Here is a 21,521-nt window from a genome sequence, read left to right as displayed (position 1 = left end):
CCAGACTTGCTATGTGTTTTTCGTTTGTTTGGATATTATTTGTAGTTGCTCACTGAAGCATCTCGATAATGGCTGCTGTAAAATCACCTTCAAATGATTCTAACAACTTTACCATTGCAAAGCTGGCATCTGGTGGTCTCTGGCAAAGATCAAGACTGCTTCTTTGTATGGTGAGTGATTTTTTTTTTTACTGAAATACGGAACTTTTTGAGGATCTGAATTTATGCAAACCTTGTTCCATCCAACTGCCCCTGACACCACTCTGGAAGGGGGTGGGAGGATGACACTTTGTTGGTAGCAGCCAGGGGCACGAATCCAGGTTTCTCACCCAGTTCTTTGCCACTATGGAGTTTAGAATCACTACTAGGGAAATAGGTGCTTCTTTGCTTTAAGATGGTTTAATCACTATGCTTGCATTTAGTCATCACTTTTTTCTTCTCCTCCTCTTTTATACAATTTAATTTTCAAAATGAGTATGGTGTGTGTGTGTGTGTGTGTGTGTGTGTGTAGCGTGTGTGTGTGTGTGTGTGTGTGTGCACATGTGAACACACTCCCATGGACCCACAGAAGTCAGCAGAGGGTGTTGGATTCTATGAAACTGTAGTTACAGGAGGTTGTGAGCCTTCTTTTGACAGTGGGTGTTGGGAAATGAATTCATGTCTTCTGGGAGAGCAGCACACACTTTTAAACACTGAGTCATCTCTCTAGCCACATTTCCTCTTTCTTGGTGTTTAAAAACACACACCTGATGTTATTATTTCTTATTAGAATTGAGTAGGCAACATCCATAAATATCAGAGCCAGGGGCTTTAATGGCATCGATGGCACTTATAGTGTATGTCCCCATGTCCTTTTCCTCTTGTCCTCTTCTCCTCCCTCTCACCGACCCACATGCCAAGTTGTGACCCTGCATGCGCAGAAGGGCTGGACGTGCTTGAAGAGTCTTAGAAAGACTTTGGGGGCTTCTACACAAGACTGTGGACCTGTTTACTTTCCTCTGGGGAGGCAGAGGCTCTGATCAGATTCTTAAATGTGAACCTGAGCACAGAGATTAAAAACTGCTACAGACGTAAGGAATGGGAAGAGTAAAATTGCACCAGCTGGCTGTTGTGAAGGGTTGGAAAGCAGGGTGCAGACTGGAGCTGAGACCAACGTGGTTGCGCTGTGGGATCTGCCTGCGTGAGCAGGTGCAGCTGACAGCATGCAGGAGTGGAAGGAGCAGGCAACACGAGGGCCGTCAGAAAGTTCTGACTATGGCCTGCGTCTTCCGCACAAGCCACATCACCCATAAGCCCACACGGTGTGGACTGGATCAGCGTTGTGTTTGCGGCTGAGGGTGTTTGATGCCCCCAGCTGAAGCGCTATGGTGACAGCAAGGATTCAGCCCCCACTGAAGAACCAAGAGAGCCAGACATGCTCTCATGTCTCCCCCAGCTTGCCTCCAAAATGGCATCAGGAATTCATCTGGGACTTGAAGGCATTTCTGTATGCTGAGTGTTTCCAGAGAGCATCACCTACTTAAATGGGACAGTTGAGAGAAGGGAGGAGCCTTAGGTTCTAGTGTAGATTTTTAAAAACCTTTCCCATGTCTATCTCCTCCATTAAACCGTAGGGGTGATAATGGGTCTCATTCAGAGTAGCAGTGTTAATTTAATCAGCAACTCATATTGAATTAAGTGGGATACACAGAACTGGCTGTGCCTCAGAGAGATTTAAATGGGCTTTTGCACCTCTCTAACTTAGTGTTTCATTTTCCAACATGAGCGGAAACACCTGTCTTGCCTTACAGCTGTCATCTGTCATGAGGACCAAGTGTAACCACGTATGTATGAGCCCCACATAAGCTGAAGGGCCAATCTGATCACGTATGAAACATCTACCTACACGGCAGCTCCGGGCTGGGGACATGATATACGTGGGAATATATCACTACGTTGTTGCTTTCCTTTGGAACCTTCACTCAGCAGACCAAAGGAAGTGTTTTCGTCTAGCTGGACTCACTGGTGGGCACATACTTGACCAGACATGAGAAGGGATGTTCTCCCCAAGACTGCAGGAGATTGTCCTTGCATTTATCTGGGGAAGATGCCCAAGGAGGAAGGGAAAGAGAGGGACACCTCCAGGAAGCTCCAGTGTTGCTCCCATTGATTGACACCTGATGTCACTTAGGAAGTAGAAGCAGCCAATGTGGCTAGCATTCAATACAAGTTGGCATTAATAATCATTTAGGCATTCATCACCTTTCTTGTCTAAAAATGTCATATGGGCTCAGTCAGCCTCTAGACACTCCCTGGGAAGGCTTGCTCTGGCGCCCAATCCTTCTATCACCGCCTTTCTGAATCATGAGTACTGGGTCCCAGAAGACCCTTCAGGTGCCAAAGACTTCCCAAGAGAGCCCATAGTCCAGGCCTCCTATGACCCACCAGTGCAGGGACCAGATAAGCACCTGACTGCCATGGACTGCTGAGAGGAAGTCTGAAGGTGAGGGAAGGCCAAGCCAGGAGAGTCCTGGGCTGTTCCAGGCAGAGACACTCCATAAGAAGGTGAAAATAGCATCGGGCGTTGGTGGCGTACGCCTTTAATCCCAGCACTTGGGAGGCAGAGGCAGGCGGATCTCTGTGAGTTCGAGGCCAGCCTGGTCTACAGAGCAAGTTCCAGGACAGCCTCCAAAGCCACAGAGAAACCCTGTCTCGAAAAAACAAAATAAATAAATAAAAAGTAAAAAAAATAAAAAAAAATAAAAAATAGAAAGTGAAAATAAGTGACTCTTTAGCAATGCATTCCAGCAATAATCCAGGTCTTCATTTCAATTTCCAACACTTACTGCTAAGATTGTATTGACTTTTCTCACTCCTTCCCTTCTGCTTTTTCTAACAACAAACACGCTCTTAGCTCTAGGTATTTTGCCTGATGTTGACCTGGTTACGATACCAATGACTTCCAGGTTGCCGGGGTTGGGAGAGTGGTCCCCTACTGAAATGGAGGATGTACTTCACTGGTAGAGCCAGCAACAGAACCAAGAAAGAACCAAGAAAACAAAGACACTGGAGCCGAGCCCTGAAGGACCAGTAGAGTCCTGTCAGGCCCTGGAGGCGAGGAGCTACATTTAAGGTAGAAGAAATGGTTTGTAAAGACCTAAGTTTGTAAGCCGGTATTGACAAAGGACTGTGGGGACACCAGACCTTGAGCAGAGACCCACTTCCCCTTCAGCCTGGGAGTAGGCAGCTGTAAGACAATGTTTACTAAAAACATGTTTACTAAAAACAATACAATGCCCAGGGCAATAAGTTCCTGGAAAAGGCCTGCCCATGGAAACCGCCCTGACCTCGACCTTGTCCAAAGACTAACCGCCTCTTCTGACACGCCCAGATCAGTTTTTGGTGTCAGAGCAGAACCAGCCAGGGTAGAGGAGAGAGCAGAAGCTTCTCTGGAGGGAGCCTTTCTTAGGAAGTTTTCTTGAACCTTTTTGGGGCCTGCTTAAAGTTTTCTTTACATCATTGAACAAGTCTCTGTGTTGTCAATCCCCGACACCCTCCGCACGATCTCGGACACAGGCCGCAGAGGCAGATGCGACAAAGGACAACACCCTGTTCTGGCAGTGGAGAGGGGAAAGGGGAGATGCAGACACTAGAGACTGATGGCCAGATCTTGTCTACCATAAGAAGAGGCATACTGTGTTCAGAGGATGTGGAGAAGGGTGATTTGTAGGACAGGACACTTGTGCAGTGGTGTTCTGAGACTTACACCAGTTTGTAAGAGTGCCTGTTATATCATCATGATTAAGAGCCTAGGGAGATAGTTCAGTAGGTTAAGTGTCATGCAAGCATAAGGACATGAATTTGAGCCCTAGGATTCACATTACAAGCTGGGTAGATGAGTGGACTTGTAATCCCCAATGCTGGGGAAATAGAGACAGTCAAATCCCTGGCACTCAGTCCAATTAGTGAGCTCCAAGTCAGAAAGATCCATGTTTCCCCCAAATAAGGTGGCTGGCTCTTGAGGAATGACACCTGGTTGACCTCAAGCCTACACACACACCTATATAAACACCAGCACACACAAGTGCACACACATGAACACATAATACACAAGTAGATCGAGTCTATACTGGCAGTGTTAAATGAATTACATTTGGGTACATTTATACCACAGAAATTGGCAAGTGTTACAGATGTTTTTAGAGATGGTTGTTAAACATTTGCTGGCACACTTGTGTGTATGTGTGTGTGTGTGTGTGAGTGTGTGTGTGTGTGTGTGTGTGTGTGTGTGTGTGCCCACATGCTAAAAACAGAGCTCAGCAGTCACCAAGTAGAGGCCTGACAACAGGTAGAGGAAGGAACACCAGGCAGAACCCATGCTTGGCATACTCACCAGCCTCAGATTCTTCATGGCTTGGGGAAACATGCCTTGATGTAGCTGCAGTTTGCCAACTTTCATCACTTGCACACCTCGGACGGGATGGCTTCCAGGGAAAAAGATCCTGGAAGAGATCAAAAGGGCAAAGGGCAAAGAGTGTCAGTAGCTCTCACGTTCGTTTCATCCGAAGACTGGGAAACAGGGGAGTAGCTGGCTGTGAATGTTAATGAGCTCCAGAAGGGAAATTAGTTTGTGATCCAGAAGCCAACACTGAGAGGAACTGATACACAATAACCTTTCTTCAGATCCCTAGAGTACCTTCTGAACTGAGGGTAGGGCAAGACAATACAACTGGATGACTTTATGGTGAACACTAGAAAAGGGAAACCCATCTGGAACTCTGCAAGGAACATCTAGAGGGTGCTGCACTGAGTTCTGGACTATGAATCTGATCCAGGTCTTCTTCCACGGAACTCCAGCATTTCCCAGCTCCATTAATACATATTTGTGGAATAAATGAAAGGATGGGGAAGTCCTGTGTATATGCCAATAAAGCACTGTTGGCCAATAGGGAAGCAAGATAGGTGGGACTAGGAGTTGAGGAGGATTTTGGGAAAGAGAGACACAGGCAGAGACAATGTAGCCCACCAGAGGAGTAAGAGGTAATAGAAATACTTAGATTAACAATTATGGGCTAAATACTTAAGTCAGAGATAGCCAGTAAGAAACCAAACAAACAGCCAATAGCAATATAATTAATACAGCATCTTGTGTGTTATTTGGGAACTACAACTGTGACAGGGCCCAGGCGGATGACAGGGAAGGCTGCATTCTACAATTGGCTACACAGGAGCATTTAACCACAGGCTGCATGGGCTCATAGACAAAGAACAGCTTACACAGGGAGGGCACAGGGCCAGTATTATCCAAGAGATGGCTCTAAAGATGGCCACATGACCATGCAGGCAGGTGCCTCCCTCCTCTGGAGAAGCAGCACCGGAGGGTGTTCTTGCACGCTATCAATATATAATTGTTGACTAAGTGAATGAGCATTTCTCTGGTTCCGAATAGATGCTACAGATGCTGCCACACCTCTCCCCCACAGCCCTCTGAGTCTTGGCTGTAGTACCCATCACGGCCCACCTTTCTACAGAACCTGTGCGCTTACTGTGTCTTGCCATTGGTTAAGGTGCGCCAGTGTTCTATGTTCTCACGACATCCAACATGTAGAAGTAACTCAACTCATACTTGAGGTCTTTCACCTTGTCTTAGTTTCTTCTCCCGTTTCCATAATAAAATACAGTGACGAAAGTAACTTAAAGGAGAAAGGGTTCATTGACTGGACAGCTCCAGGCTGCAGCCCATCCGGGCACAGAATTCAGTGCCAGGGACTCTGCAGAGACAGCAGGTAATATTATGCCCATCCACAGTCAGGAGAGGATAGCAATAAACTCACACACGCTGATGTTCAGCTTGCCCTCTGTATTCTACACAGCGTGGGAGCTCTAGCCCAGGGAACGATCTTGCCCATCATCAAGAGGGTCTTCTTCGACACCAACACAATCGAGACAGTTCCCTATAGACCTTCTCAGAGGCTAAGCTTTCAATGACCCTGCAAAGGTGTGCCCAGAGGCATGTCTCCTAGCTGTTGAGTTGGTACTTTCACAGGCATACAGCACAGCATAGGTGTGGGGGTGGGCCAGAAAATAAGGACTCAGGACTGTGTTGTATCATGACTGACTCCTACAGCATTGTCTATTCTGTCTCCAACAGGCTCTAGGCCAGTGGTTCTCAACCTCCCTAATGCTGCGACCCTTTAATACAGTTCCTCATGTTGTGCTGACCCCCAACCATAAGACTGTTTTCATTGTTACCTCATAACTGTGATTTTGCTACTGTTTTTGGAAGCTACAGGTTCACCAAGGGGTTGTGACACACGAGCTGAGAACTGTTGCTGTAAGTGAATGCCGAAGCTTCTGACATCTGTATGGGATCACGTCCAGGCTCAAGGGGAAATACCACACTGGACAGACATGAGTTTCCCTCAAGGCCCAATGATCCCACCAGACACACAGTCAAACATTCATACGAGAGTCAAAATAACATTACAGGCAGGAGAGTGATTTAGTGCCCAAATCCTGCGAGTCATATATATGGTTCCGATTTGTTGACCTGAGTGGAGGGAGAAAAATGATACAACAGTGAATGGAGAGAACCGGCTGGTGGCTGGGTGGATTGGAGAAAGACACATGGGGTAAGCTGGCCTCTAAGAACTTGGACTGTACTAGAGGAAGAAGGATGGGCATTTCGACAACAGGGAGGACAAGCAGGACACAGTCCCGATGCGGAGACAGAGGCACCTGTCTTTATAGCCCATGGCCACACAGACAGCCCAGGAGCTGATTCCAACAGTGTCAGCCCGTGTGACTCTGCTTCAGCTACCTTCAGCTACGAACCCACCGAGCCCACAGTTAAGCTCCTGCGTAATAGATCTTCTGGATTCAGTTCCCTTGATTCCGCTCCTCCCCACGAAACTTGATATAGAGACCTATCCATTCATGCTCTTAGAAAGGTAGATTGCCAACCTGGGGGCAAGCACTGTGCCACAGAAGGTGGACCGTGCCTCTTTAAAGACCCACAAAGGGAGGGGATGAGAACAAAGCAGACATCTGGGTCCCCAGTCCCCTTCATCTCTGCTGTATGCTCTGAGGTCAACCTCTTGTCCCTTCCAGAATGAACATCATTATGGAGTTGTATGGGCATGATTTCAAAATCCCCAGACAAAAGGCTTAAGTGCTGGACGCCATTATCAGAAGGTAATTGCCCCAGACACGTTCCCTGAAAGGCACACCTGGATTTGGAGTTTTATTTTATTGCTGTGAATATGGTATAGTTAAATTTAAAGGCCAAAAAGTAATTTTATACTAATAATCTCTTAGCTAAGTGGGTGTCTGTCATGTCAGCGAGCAGGAGGAAAGAAAACCTTCGGTTCTGTGATGGCAGAGAAAGTGGTGCATAATTACGCTGTGACAGGTACCTGCCTCGGCACCGGAAGATTAAAAACTGAGTGGAGTGAGTTTCTTAAGGGAGGGTGAGCAGGACTGTGGGGAGTGGGGGGCACCCCCACAAAAATTCAGTGAGCAAGCTCTTAGTCAGGGGCGGCTAGGAACTTTGGTTTCCGGAGGCCCCTGGCTGACATGTGCAATCAGAGTCAGGTCTACTGGCTGCAGCAGCACCCCAGGGAGCTCTGGGGGAGGCTCACTCCTGGGTGGCCCACTTGGGATGTGGGCTTTCCATGAACCTCCCACACAGGGAAGTGACTAGAGAGTGGAGGGTCTGCTGGCCTTCATCTACAGGGCTATCAGATGTCACTCAAGGCTGCACAGAGAGCCTGAAGGTTTGCTGGGGTGGAACGGGAATGGGGGTTGGGAAGAGAGGGAAAACACAGCTGTGAGAGACTGGGTTCTGGGTCCAGTACTTTCAGGCTTCTGCAAGAGCCCAAGGTGCGTTCTTACTCCTGGTGGACATGGAGCCAAGCTGGAGAACTAAGGATTAAGTCACAACACAGACAGGGACATGAGTATCCATCCCTCTGTGCTCCTGGCACAGGTATTGGTGCTTGGGGAGCAGCAAGGACCATAGTGACTTGGGGAATAGCAAGGACCTCAATGACTTGGGGAGCAGCAAGGACAACAGTGACTTGGGGGGTGGCAAGAGGGAGCTGGTTTAGACTGAGAAGATTGGATGCTGGGCTCAGCGTGGGGACACTGGAAAGAACAGGTGGTTGATGGTCAGGGAGGCTGGATGCAGATCTGGAGGGAGGTGCCTGAGGCCAGGCTGGTCACTGCAGACATACCCAGCTCCCAAGTCCTCCTACCAGTGACACTCTCTTGAGGGAAGAATGCTTCACCAGATAGGAAACAGAGAACCAGAACCACTGATGTCTATGTGGGATCACATCCAGGCTCAAGGGGAAATACCACACTGGACAGACATGAGAGTTTCCCTCAAAGCCTAATGATCCCACCAGACACAGACAAACATTCATATGAGAGTTACAATAACGTTACAGGAAAGAGTGATTTAGTGCCCAAATCCTGCGAGTCATATATTCAATTCCAATTTGTTGACCCTAGTGGAGGGAGAAAATGATACGTCAGAGACACATGGGTTAAGGCTGTGGCCACACAAAAAAAGGAGGACTTGAGACGAACAAGGCCACAGAGTTGACTCAACAGGACCTGGGGACCAGACTCAGAAATACCTCAAGAAAAACACACCTGAGAACTATAGAGCACCATGGTCAGCTCACGGGGCAAGCAATCCCACACCCGGAAGGCTGGGCCTAGGACATAAACATTGCCCTCAGTGCTGTTGTGGTGAGTGCAGGGAGGGAAGGAGTCTGGACAGAGAATGGAGGAAGCACAGACCGGCTTCAGCTATGATGGTTTCCAACTGCAGGCACACAGGGTCTCACTCCTGTGTCCAAGCAGAGGGTCAGGGCACTGGAATCTTTGAGAATTCAAAGGACACAGAGAAAAGAAGCCCATGCAGGGCCTTCATAGCATGCCCAGTTTTCTCTGTGTGAAACGGAACCCCTCATCTGGCTTCAACAGTGGCTGAGCTTGCCATTTACAGGGGGGTGAGGCACGTAGTGCTCAGGCCTGCTTTTAACACCCGCTGGTTCTAAGAGGGGAGCTTCACCTGCTTGTTGAATCTACAACTCTGAATAAATATGTAGATTTACCTGTGTGGGTTTTAGCTGACAAATATGGAATGGTGATGGAGCTTGAAAAACCAGTTTACAACTCCTAAAAATCTGGTCCAGGGAGAAAATGTATCACTAGGATAAGAGAAGATGTTGGGGAATCTTCCAGTGGTGGGGTTAGGTTGTTGCCATCTGAGCCCACTCATCAGTCACTGACATGGGGCAACCAGACACTGAGTGCTGTCTGATGGGACACGGTTGAAATTATTTGGCATTACCTATACAGCAACCTTGCCAAACCAAACAGAAACCAACAAACCCAAACAGAACCTAATGGAGCCCATAAAGTTTAATTCCATTTTATGGGAAACACAAGTGATAAAGGAGAGTGTAGAAGCAGCTGGCTGGGCTGAGGCTGTGGGAATCCGCAGAACCTCAATGCAGGGTCCTTAACAGGTCATGGAAGGAACAGGAAGAGATGACAGCAAAAACAGTTAAGATTTGAAAAGACTTAAGAGCTGTAATGAGCACATGTAATACGCAGGCCTGGTGTGTCCTGATTCAGACGGAGCGATGCTTGAAAGGCCTTTCTCAGACAACGAAGGGAATGTGAGCATGGCATTTGGGCGATAAGGAAATGCCCACCTGTTTTGTGTTAAATGATGTAATGTCTGAGATGTGACTTAAATATCTTCAGCAGAGTCCCTTTTCCCAGCAATGGTGGATTAGCTTGCTTCAGACTGACTCCTGCTATGAACAAGAAAAATTGGTCAAACTTATTTTAAAAAACAACCCTGTTTGAAGGTAAGCCAGACCATGGGAGCAGCAGAGGCCTAAGGACTCGCAGTTGTGGAAAAGACTGGAAGCTTAGAGAGGTGAGACTTATGAGCAGAGCTACTTCTCCTTGTGACGCTTTGAAAAGAGAGGCAGGGCCAGGAAAACCAGTCAGCTGAGCAAAGGCTCTGACGGCCTCACTGACAGGGAACACAGTAACCTACTCTGAGGACTCAACAAGGAGGAGGCACCTGAGTCAATACAAGGCTTCCATCAGTGACTCCCAAAGGACTGCAACCTAGGAAGAGTGTGGTAGAACAGAACAGGGCAGCCACTACCAGAATGACTCTCTTAATCCAAAGCTTGCCTGATTTAAGGTGATAGACTTTTACTTTGGTTGCTAGCAGCAAAAGTATATTTCTGTGAATGACAAGGCTTCATGCAAAGTCTCAAGCTGTTTGATTTCTCTGTACAATATTCTGCAGTCAGCCAAACTCTAGCGAGGTGTATAAGAAGGTAACTAATTGTCAGAAGACCAAGGGAGAGGAAATACAGACAGTAGAACAGACTTTTGTACTAAAATATTTAGGTTCTGGGAGAGACTTTTATAAGCCAGGTGTGGTGGTGCACACATTTAATCTGAGTGTTGACTCAGGAGGCAGAAGCAGGTGGATCTCAGTGTGTATGAGGCCAGTCTGGTCTACATAATGAGTTCCAGGACAGCCAGGGCTATGTACAGAAATCCTGTCTAAAAGAACAAAAGAGCCAGCTAATAAGTATATTTGGAAATTTAAATAATAAGAAAGGATACTAGGAAAGATCAGAATTATATAAAAATTGATAACAGAAACTCTAGAAGTGATAACTAATAAGTTACTCAGATTAGTCCTGCCTCTGGGTTTGTGAACTGGAATTCAGGATGAATGAATGAATGAATGAATGGATTTATCATTCACAGGAAATGCATGCTAGCTGGGATCTCAAGGGAGAGAAAGGAAGAAGCGGGGCAGAGAAAAGTCTGAAGCATTAAGTCCTAGAAATTTCACAAATAATAAAAGGCAGCAAAACACAGATTCAAAGACACAGCTTCGTGAAGACAGTTCACCCGTGGGAAAGAGTTGGGAAGGGTTGTCCTCACAGAGGCCAGGCACTGGATATGAAGGCTAGTATCCTAATACTGCACTTCTGTGACTGTCTGACAGTCTTCCTAATTGAACCAAAACAAAACAAAACAAAACTACCTATGCCATTGGGTTTTATTATTCTTCCTTTACAGGTGATAGAACGTTCTCTTTCAAGACCCTGTGCCTTATTGGCATAGGTTCACTGCTCACAGGCTACAGACTACCTTGGGTTGACTGTACTGATGGCGGTGGCTTGGCTACAGCCTTTGAGCAGTAGTACCCTGATGAAATACTGCATATCTTCTGTGTGAAAGTAAGCTTTGTGACAACACCACCCCATGAGAAATTTTCAATTATTTTGTAAGCTTTGACAACCTGGTGCCAAAAGCAGTCATTAAAATTCTACCTTTTACCAAGAAGGAAGGCAGTGAGGGAGGGAGGGGGGGAGGAAGGGAAGGAGGGAGGGAGGGGGAAGAAAGGGGGGAGGGAGGGAGGGAGGGACGGATGGATGGACGGACGGACTCCTGTAACCACGAATCTGCAAAGGTGCTGGAGTGTCACTCCGCTCTGAGCTGTCCATTGAAATGACACACAGAGTGAGGTGCAGCGCTTGCTCTTCCCGCTGTTCCAGACTCAGACCTGACAGCTAAAATGGCAGAAGCAGCAGCTTGCACTCAGTACTGAGAATTGGCTTCAGGACTCCAGTCGCTGGGAGGAATCGGCATTGAGCACCATGGGTAACTAGGACAAGGCTAAGAGAGCAGCCCTAGAGCCGCCTATGCGCCCCCGGGCTCTGTTTAATTTAAAGCAGCTGTTGTATGGAACGTATTTATGTCTCCGTGACAGGGAAGCTTTGATTTGTAACAAATAACTTCTTTGTTGTTTCCTTCTCCTGCTCCCTCTGACCCTCTCTAACAGGAAACAAAGCCAGAGAGGAAAGACAGACCACACAGCCCACGAAGCCATTACTGTGACCTCACTTAACCCACACTATTAGTTCTGAAAGCTGCTAATCCCCAAGTGGATGGACCATCACCAGTGTCCCCCTCCATGCCTCCCGGTACTGGGGAGATCAGTTGTGATTCCCACTTGTGCCCCAAACCCTCAACTCCTCCTGTGCCTATGACACGTGCTCCCGGCATCCCACGCACTGGGAAAGTCAGATGTGTCTCTGCCACCTCTGTGCACTTCACTTAGGGTGAGAACAGTCACAGAACCACACTGTAACGGGACCTGACAACATTACAATAAAGTCTTTCTTGGGCTTCTTTTATGCCACAAAATTAGCAAGCAGGACCGTTTCTGTACACAAAATAATACATCTCACATTTCACTTCTCGTACACGTTTCTAAGGAGGCCCTTTGCCCAGAAGGTGGGGCTTTCTTCTTCGCACGAACCTGATGATCAGGAGACATTTGTGTATGGTATATTGTTGAGATGAATCTCTAACCAGATATTAAGAATCTGAAGGGGAGCAGGGGATAGACAAAGGCAGCAAGATTGTAGGAGCCAGAGGTAGGTGACATCTGCATCAACACAGTACTTGTCAAGTACCGCAGGGTTGCAGCACCCATGAACTCAGTGTCTGTGACTGCACGCTCCAGACCTGCAAGAGCAAATCAGCCAAAGCCCTAGCCTGGAACGGGGAAAGGACTCACAAAGTCCCACCTCTCGCCCGGGAACTCTTGGCAGCTGCTGACTGCTGGCTGCTGGCGGAAAAGAGTCAGTTTTCTCCAGGGATGTGATCCTGGAGAGGCTGCCCATGTTCCAGAACAGTCCCACACCTGCTTCCACAGAGGCCCATAGAGTAAGTGGCTTATTTTCCAAGAGTCAAAGGCTTACTTGGGTCCTTTTTATATTTGCCTATTCATTGTAAATTCAGTGAAAGTCTGGCTGAGGCTGGAACAGCCAGGCTGCTTCTACACACTGCCTGTTAGGAGTCACGTGCAGACAGGTGAACCAATTCTGAGCCATGATATCTGGGATTTGATGTTTCTTTAAGGAAACTGAACTGAGGACCGAGTGCCCATGGCTTACATCTGTAACTTCCAGACTGTCTCTGCATCTGTGCGTGGTCATGCCACCCTGAATGTGCTCCCTACCTCACCCAATGATTGTCTGACTCTTCACCAAAGGCTAGATTTCTGTACTGGTTTCTCTCCACTCTGCCAAACCTGCTTCTCCTGCCCACACGATGCAGAGTAGGAAAACTGTCCTGCAAGCTGGACAGAATGCCAGGGCAGAGGGGACAGCATTCCTCTTTAGGTCAATGGCTTTCTTTTTAGTACTCCTAATAGTGACACGATTGTCCTTTGCCTGTCTTTAACCTGTTTCATATGTTGCAACACCATTTTAAGGGAAGAAACATCTGATGATGTTTTTAAGTGTTTTAGAAAGGCCAACCATGACAACGAATTCTAGAATGACTGTACATTAGTTATTCAGTTCTGGAGAGAACATGGGAATGGCATTTTTATCAGGACATTTTCATTAGTCCTCTACAGTCTGTTCTATGGAAGCCAGCTCTGAGGTTGAGTGTGACCACTGAAAATTCTTGGCAGCTGAACACTGACGTGACTGTGCCATTCTGTCACTACTGTATTGGAAGGAGCTTGCTAGTGGAGTTTGAACATTTATTTTTCTAAGATTTTAAAAATGTTTATTTGAACCTGTTCAAATTTGTAAAACTTTGTTTCCACGGGTCGCAGACTAGGGATCATTCTTCTTCTTTCTTGAAAAGTTATGTAAAATGTTGAAGTCTGCAAAAAATGCAGTTAATTGCTATGAGATATTAAGAGCTAGAAGGACCTCTAAGAAGCAAGTAGGATAGTACGATGATTGTGGGGCTGGCAGGATGTAAGAGCAAGCCTAGTGTCTATCACATCAATGGATCCAACGGGAAATCCTCCCCATCAGCAGTGGACAGGAATGGATAGGTGGTATGTGATACAGATGAGCCTCTGCAATATTATGCCAAGTGAAAGAATGCAGTCAAATGCATCGAGTGCTGGCTAGTTTTATGTTAACTTGACACAAGATAGAGTCGTCTGAAAGAAGGGAAGCTCAACTAAGAAAATGCTTCCCTAAGATCGGGGTTAGACAAGTCTGTAAGGCATTTTCTTAATTAGTGATGATGGGCAAGGGCTCAGACATTGTGGGTGGTGCCATCCCTGGGCTGGTGGTCCTGGATTTGATAAGAAAGCAGATTGAGCAAGTGATGAGGAGCAAGCCAGTAAGCAGAATCCCTCCATGGCCTCTGTATCAGCTCCTGCCTCCAGGTTCCTGCCCGCTGGAGTTCCTGTCCTGACTTCCTTTGATGATGACCGTGGAAGTATAAGCCAAATAAACCCTTTCTTCCCCATGTTGTGTTGGTCAAGCTGTTTCAGCAATAGAAACTCTAAGACACACTCTATGATTACATTGGCATGAAATTCCTAGAAAAAGCAAAACCACAGAGGCAGCCTAGAGCTATGTCAGGGAGCAGGCACTGACTGCAAACAGGCAAATGAAACATTCAGCGGTGGGGGGGGGTGTGTGTATTCTAAACATCAATTATAGTGCCTTCAGTATAACTTCCACACATTTATAAAACCCAGAACTGCATACTTAAAAATAACTGAACTTTGTGGTATATAACATTGTGAGAAAATGAAATCATTTAATAGGCAGGTATTCTATTAACAACATTTTTTATTTTTATTTATTTAATTTTCTTTTTAGCAATCTGGAAACTAAGCCACAAAGAGATTGAGTAAATTGAGAGAAATGGTAGAACTATTAACTTTTAAAATGTAAAGTGTCAAGCAATACCAATACAGATTTAGGGTATACAATGCATGTACATGATGTAATGATGAAATAAAAATAACTAACACTTCCATATCTTCCAACATTTAACATCAATGGGGAACCGTCAAAGTCTTCTGGCTGTCTTGAAAGAGATCACGAATGCTATGGACTATATGTAGTCTATCATAGTGCAGAAAACAAGAGCTAATTACTCCTTTTACTGTGTATTGATAAAAATTTTCCTAACTTATTTCTCCTTCCTACCTTTCTAATGAGCACTTTGGGATGGATTTAATAGATCCTGGCAGAATGAGTAGCTCTAAAGGGCCAATGAAACCCAGTGTCACTGGTTAACTGCCGCAGGACCCGGCTAGCAGAGGTGCTTCCTCCTACCCCGTCATTTTATAGTACACAAACAGAGCTGTGGCACACTGCCCGAGCCTTCCTATATCCTCTCCTTCTTATTTAATAGACTCCATGGTTTGTGCGCATTTTGTTATTGTTTTTCTTACTAGATTTCTGTTTTTTAGTTTTTTGAGAGAGAGAGAGAGAGAGAGAGAGAGAACATGGAGTTGGATAGGGAGGGTGGTGGGGAGGATGGGGGAGGGGAAAGAATATGATCAAAATACACTGTATGAAAAAGTTAAATAAAAATAGCTAATTTAAATATATATAATTAGATCATTTTCCTCTTTTATTTCTTCTCTCCAACTCCTCCCATGCCCCCCATCTCCCTCTCAAATCAATGGCCTCTCTTTCTTTGATGTTTATTATTATACACACACACACACACACACACACAGACACACACACACACACAAAACCAGCTGAGTCTACTTTTGTTGTTTGTATTTGTATGACTTCACCCAGTTAAAAAATAGGTTAGGGATCTACACAGAGAATTCTCAGTAGAAGAAATACAAAATGGTTTCTTAGAAAGTGTTCATCATCCTTAGCAATTGGGGGAATACAAATTAAAAAATCTTCGAGAGTTCATCTCACACTAGTCAAAATGGCTAAGATCAATAAAACAACTACCCCAAAATGCTAATGAGGATGTTTGGGGAGGGATCCCACTCTTGGTGGGACTTCAACCTGAACAGTCACTCTGGAAATCAGTTATGGGGAATCCTCAAAAGCACTAAATAAATCCACCTTACAGCCCAGCCATACCACTCCTTGGCATATGCCCGAAGAGCTCAACATCCTGCTCCGCTGATATTGCTCAGCCATGTTCAGTGCTGCTCTATTCCCAATAACCAGGAAATGGGAGCAACCTAAATGCCTGTCAGCAGATGAGTGAATAATGAAAATGTGAATACTATGGAATACTGTTCAGCTGAAAAGAAAACTGAAATCGTGAAAAGTTCAGGTAAATATGAGCAGATAGTATGACCAGGTGTAAAGACCTGATGTGTGGGGCTTGAGGGGGAAATAGCAGGAATAGGTGATATGAAGAGAGAAATGAAAATCGGGCAGGTGGCTCCACCTGGGGAGGTTGGGAGAGAAGGGACAAATAACACCAATCGGGAAGTCTGAATCTTTTTCTCTAACACTAATGCTAACACAAGGATGTCCACTGTCACCACTCCAATCTATTTAGCTCAGTGCAGAATTACAGCCAGGGCAGTAAGATGGGACAAGAAGAGGACATGATACATGGGAAGGGAAAAAACTGCTTCTATTTATGGATTACATGTTTGAAAATAGGTAGAAGACAGACAGAAAATACCAAGCAACTTTTTAAATCATCCCAAGAAGCCAGGCTTGGTGGCACAGACCTGCAGTCCCAGATGCATGAGAAGCTGAGTCAGAAATACTGTAAGTTTAAGTATTTAAACTTAAATACTGGGATACAGACTGGTTCAAGACAGAGGAAGAGGCCTGCGCTCTCTTTTAAGTCCTGGACATGTCTACTCCTGACCCTTTGTCCCCTGGTTTCCATTGCTCCTCGGGAAACCCAGTGCAGCAGTCAGGCATGCAGGGAGCCTCAGCCATCTACAGCTAAATAAGATTAGCTCCAAATACTCAGTGCTATTCAGAAACTACTCCCAAACACACAGATAGAAAACAATCAGCCCCTCCCTACATCTACACACCACTTTCCATATCTGAATTTCAGAGACAGAGTAGCATAGATATATCTTGCTCTATGACGTCAGGAGTCTCAGCTGGATGGCCCGCCTGTCTGGGAGCATCTCCATCTCAGAACAATTAAAGGACATTCCGTCACCCACACAAATGATTCTACCAGCCCATCCAGTATTTCTGCTATGCTCTAGTGTGCCTCTTCCTGGGGGGCGTCTAATGGACAATTTAGAGAGTATTTCATACCCATTCCCCATTCCTACCTGTGGCTGGGTGGTTCCTCACCACAGGGGTTTGCCCTACACCCTGTGCCCCTGTATTTCTTACAGAGCCTTTTAGAATGCTCATATTCCGCAATTACATTTATTTCAATTCATTATTACATCTACCTATTGATAATATATTTACTAACGTGGGAGGAGCATGTGTGTCAAGGCATACATGTGAAGGTCAGAGGACAACTTGTAGGAGTCAGTTCCCTTCTTCTACCATGTGAGTTTCAGGGACTGAACTCAGGACACCAGGCTTGGCAGCAAGTGTCTTCCCAATTAAGTCAATCTGCCAGACCAAGTTCCTTAAGAATTCAGTACTTAACTGGAGATTGACAGTTGAGGGCAAGCTCTATTAAAAATAAGCACTGAGCTAAAGTCCATGGTGATCATACGGCCAGTGAAGGTAATGGGACATTAAGAGGGTCAAGAGGGTCACAAGAAGTGGGTTTGTGTGCCAGGGCCAAAAGACTATGTTATGACAGTGGGATTAAGTGTATGCTTTTCATGTACTTTGGGGCAATTTCATAGCCACTAATTTCACTGACCACTAGCAAAAGTTGTGCATTTTATTGCCACGATTACACAGATGTGGAACCCAAGATCCCAGGAGGCGATGTGATCTGCCCAAACCGTCTCAAGTCCTCACTAACCCTCCCCTACCCACCAGTCTTGTCTTAGGCATCTCTGTGCACTGGGTTAACATCTAACAGTGCACAGTAACATTTTGGATCAGTTTCAATAGCCCCTAATATGCCCTGAATCCACTAAGCACAGACGTCCCCATAGTCCAGTATTACCCGACCACCAGGAGTCCACAGGCGGAACTGAATCCATCACTTAGCTGAGAGAAAAAGAAAGGTGTTGCAGAAATGTGAAGCCAATGAATCTGCCAGCATGGTTGTTTCCCACAGAAAGCCCGGAATCTAGCACCCAAACAAACAGCAGAACACTTCTGTGTCAGCTGTGCTTCCATTTATAACGCTGTTTGCGGAAAATATTTGTGGCAGTCTTCTACTTTCTCTGCACAAAATCAGAGAAAATTGAGGAATGCCAAATTATATTGTCTTCAAAAATCCTATCATGGAGTAACTCAGCTTTCACAAGCTATTCTCTGAAGACCTGAGTGATCTCTAGCAGGCTGAGGGAGTAATAGAATTTGCTGGAAGGGGTGGGGGGTGATGGTGCAAACATTAGGGCAGCGCCTTTACAATGCCTATTCCATTCTCATTGCTGCACGTCATCTCCTGGGCTGAGCTACTGCCTTGCGAGGGATATCTCAGGAATTTTACAGTGGGAAGTAGATTTTTAACATGTGTGCAAATTACTGCTATTCTTGCTTTAAATAAAAGGCTCACTTCCGCTGGCAGGGAAAGTCACTGTGTCTCCTCTCTCTGTGGCTGCTGTTTGCATGACTCCCATAATTCCACAGTAGCGATGCCTTCTACAATCACTTTGTCAAGTCTATCCCTGGTGCCTGGCCGGCGCGCATCAACAGTTTGAAATAAGCATCATTTGTCTTCAACCCCTCCATCCCTTGCTTCCTGACAACTTTTATTTTTCATAATGGTGTAAGACTTTACAGTGGCTTTCTTACTAGTGTCTCCTTCCCTTGGTGAACCCCTCCCTGACTCCTTTACGGAAGTCACAAAGGCATTGAGAACGATTCACTTGTCAGGTGAACTTCATTTCTCCACAGTTGGTTTTTTCAAAACCATGTGGAGCACTTGTAAGGTTCTAACAAAAACGGGGAAGACTTCCAGCAGGCAGACCTACTCTAATCTGCAGGGACTTTCTCAGAAGAGAGATTTTTATTGTTGTTGTTGGGGACAGGTTGAAAGATGAATCAAAATTAGACTGAAAAAGAATATTCTGGGCAGTGGGAAAAGTAGGTACAAAATCCTGGTTCTCAAACAACACAAAGAACTCAAAGACTAGATTACAAAGGACAGTTACAGAGCATCGTGAGTACAGAACACAGTTGTAGAAACACCTCTGTACCGCTTGCCATGTGAATCACACACCACTCTGGCCGCTAGACTAGCTGAGTCATGCAGGAGTGGGGTTCACCTCAATCTACCTGGTTCACCTCGATCTACCTGGTTCACCTCAATCTACCTGGTTCACCTCAATCTACCTGCTTAGACATTACGAGGTCCAGTGCCATGTTCAGTCAGAGTCAAGGTCAACAAAGTTCTTCAAGGATGGGATCGGGTCCTGAAAGTGACTGTACTACCTATGTCTTGCTCCCAACTGAGCCTCCCTGACCATCCAGGGATGAACACTTTCAGAAAAGCCAGAGCAAACCACACGAATAAAGAGGGAGTTCCTAGCCAAGGCCAGGCTAAGTTTAGAAGAGGCAGAGCAAGAGTTTCTGGCTTTGCTTGAGCCATTTGAACGGATGGTGCAATTTTTTTGTTGTTGTTGAGATGGTTGAACATCTTCGTGAATCACAAAATTGCTGACATAAGCTTGGGGCCCAATCAGAATCTAGAACTGGACTGCTATCCATCAATCAGCGTGCCTATTAGTTTCTGCTGTGAGGTAAATATACTTCCTGCTCAGTTCACTCTATATTTCTGGACACATTGTATTCCAGGGAAGTTGAAAGTGGTGATACAGACGTGGATTTGGTTGCTGTCAGACGGCAGGAAGTGCAGGAGCTGTTGCTGTTGTGGTGGGTCTCCTCACCCTGTCTGTGCACAATCAATAGGCTGCACCATATGGAAGCTGAGACCACACCAGGAGGGAACCAAGCCCACAGCAGATGATGCCCCAGAATACAGTCATCTCCTCCGTCTGGCCACTTCCCTCCCTGCCCACAGGGGATGCCTTCACTGAATTGCTGCAGGCATTTGAGGGAAAGTGAAGTCAGTTGGGAAAAAGGAAACTGGTATTTCACCTAGGAAGAGAGGTCTGGCCTGGGCAGAAAGAGTCCTTCCAACTCCCCCATCGAGCCCCAAAGTGCTGCTTTCAATGCTTGCTAATGTGATGGGCTGGTTTATTTTGTGAACGCCAGGACACTGCAAAACAGCATATGGAAACAGCAGGAGTCCCAGAGTCAGGGCACAGTGGTACTGTGTCTCTGTAGGTAACCAAGGTTTATATGTCCACTGTCTGTGTTTTTCTTGTGTGGGGCTGTGGAGCAGGGCTCTGCGGGCGGATTATCATTTTCTGATGGTAATGAGTTTATCTATGTCTTAGAAAAGAAAGAGGGAGAGAGGTTGAGAGGAAGGGGAGGGAGAGACTTGTGCACACACTCCCATGAGCATCAGGAGGTGCCGGCTCTGCAGAAATTCAATTTATTCCTCTGTTCCTTTCTAGTCTCCCAGCCAGACTGCTTCTTCCTAAAGACACTCATTCTGTGTTTGGAAACCACTGAAAAAGCCCAGCAGAGCCCCCGCTGCCAGCCCCATTCTGCTGCCCCATCTCAGGCTTCCTTTCCCTCCAGAATTCCGGCCATTCCCCTTTCCTGTGAACCACTCCCCTCCTCCCTAGAAGTCCTCCTGTGAGGCTCAGTGACACAGGACCACTCAGCCACTCAGCCAGCTTCATAAGAACTCTAATTTTAGACAGGTGTAGTAGAGGGAGAGGGGGAGGGGTAGGGGGAGGGAGGGAAGGAAGAAAATCCTACTCAATGGCTGGCTATGATACAACTAAGACTATATCCTAGGAGCCTCCAAGTGGTTTAGACATTCATCCATTTCATTAAGAAATAGTTATTCATGGCCCACAATTAGCCCAGTGCTGTTATGGGGACCGAGTATTGCATAATGAATCCCCTAGCAGCACGGTGAATGAACATTACTGTGGACATTCTCATTTATAAAGGAGAAAATTAAAATTCGCAAAAGTTGATGAATTAGCTTAAGTCATGTAACACAATATACTACAAAGCGGGTCTGTGCTAACATTGTTCTTCTCTATGGCAGCAACCAGGGATTCTTTCACAATCAGATTTTGTTAGTTTTCATGCTTAACTTTCATGGCACAGTACACCCCCAAAAAGGTCTGTTCATAGTGCCTATTATCACAAACACCAAGCAAGCTCCTCATTAAAGCTAAGAGGACATATTTCCACCTATCAACGCCCCGGGAAACATGGAATTTTGACATTCAACTGGCTTATCCTTTTTTGGGTGGTACCAGGTCAATAGTGAGTCTATCAAGACACTGCTAAGCCATGATTCATAAATAGATCGAATAATCTGTAGCTAGCACACAGGTTTTTTTTTTCTCCTCTCCTCTCCTCCTCCCTTCCTCCCCCTCTCTTCTTCCTTCCTTCCTTCCTTCCTTCCTTCCTTCCTTCCTTCCTTCCTTCCTTCCTTCCTTCCTTCCTTCCTTCCTTCCTTTCTTTCTTTCTTTCTTTCTTTCTTTCTTTCATGAATGTGATCCTTGGAGCAGCAAAGGGG

The 21,521-nt window shown here is 46.0% G+C and overlaps 1 protein-coding gene and 1 long non-coding RNA gene across 5 annotated transcripts in view; one reads left to right on the top strand and one right to left on the bottom strand.

Moving 5' to 3' along the window:
- The window catches only part of Smyd3 (SET and MYND domain containing 3), a 522,482-nt gene that overhangs the window by 12,550 nt on the left and 488,411 nt on the right, over positions 1 to 21,521 (bottom strand). For all 3 annotated transcript variants that reach the window (XM_040738398.1, XM_040738397.1, XM_040738399.1), the window contains exon 11: positions 4,372 to 4,480. In XM_040738398.1, the coding sequence (XP_040594332.1) occupies positions 4,372 to 4,480 (109 nt within the window). The remainder of the gene's footprint in view (positions 1 to 4,371; positions 4,481 to 21,521) is intronic.
- LOC110342441 lies at positions 9,762 to 12,397 on the top strand. Of its 2 annotated transcripts, none has more exons than XR_002384504.2 (4): positions 9,762 to 9,868; positions 11,115 to 11,275; positions 11,594 to 11,699; positions 11,881 to 12,395. It is a non-coding gene; the product is annotated as an uncharacterized LOC110342441 (long non-coding RNA). The 2 variants fall into 2 exon arrangements; XR_005874070.1 differs by having other exon boundaries at positions 9,774 to 9,939; positions 11,881 to 12,397.

Source organism: Mesocricetus auratus, unplaced genomic scaffold, assembly GCF_017639785.1.
Source record: "Mesocricetus auratus isolate SY011 unplaced genomic scaffold, BCM_Maur_2.0 Super-Scaffold_100676, whole genome shotgun sequence".
NCBI lineage: Eukaryota > Metazoa > Chordata > Mammalia > Rodentia > Cricetidae > Mesocricetus > Mesocricetus auratus.
The sequence above is the reverse complement of the archived record's forward strand: the minus strand, read 5'-3'. Positions and strand labels throughout refer to the sequence as shown.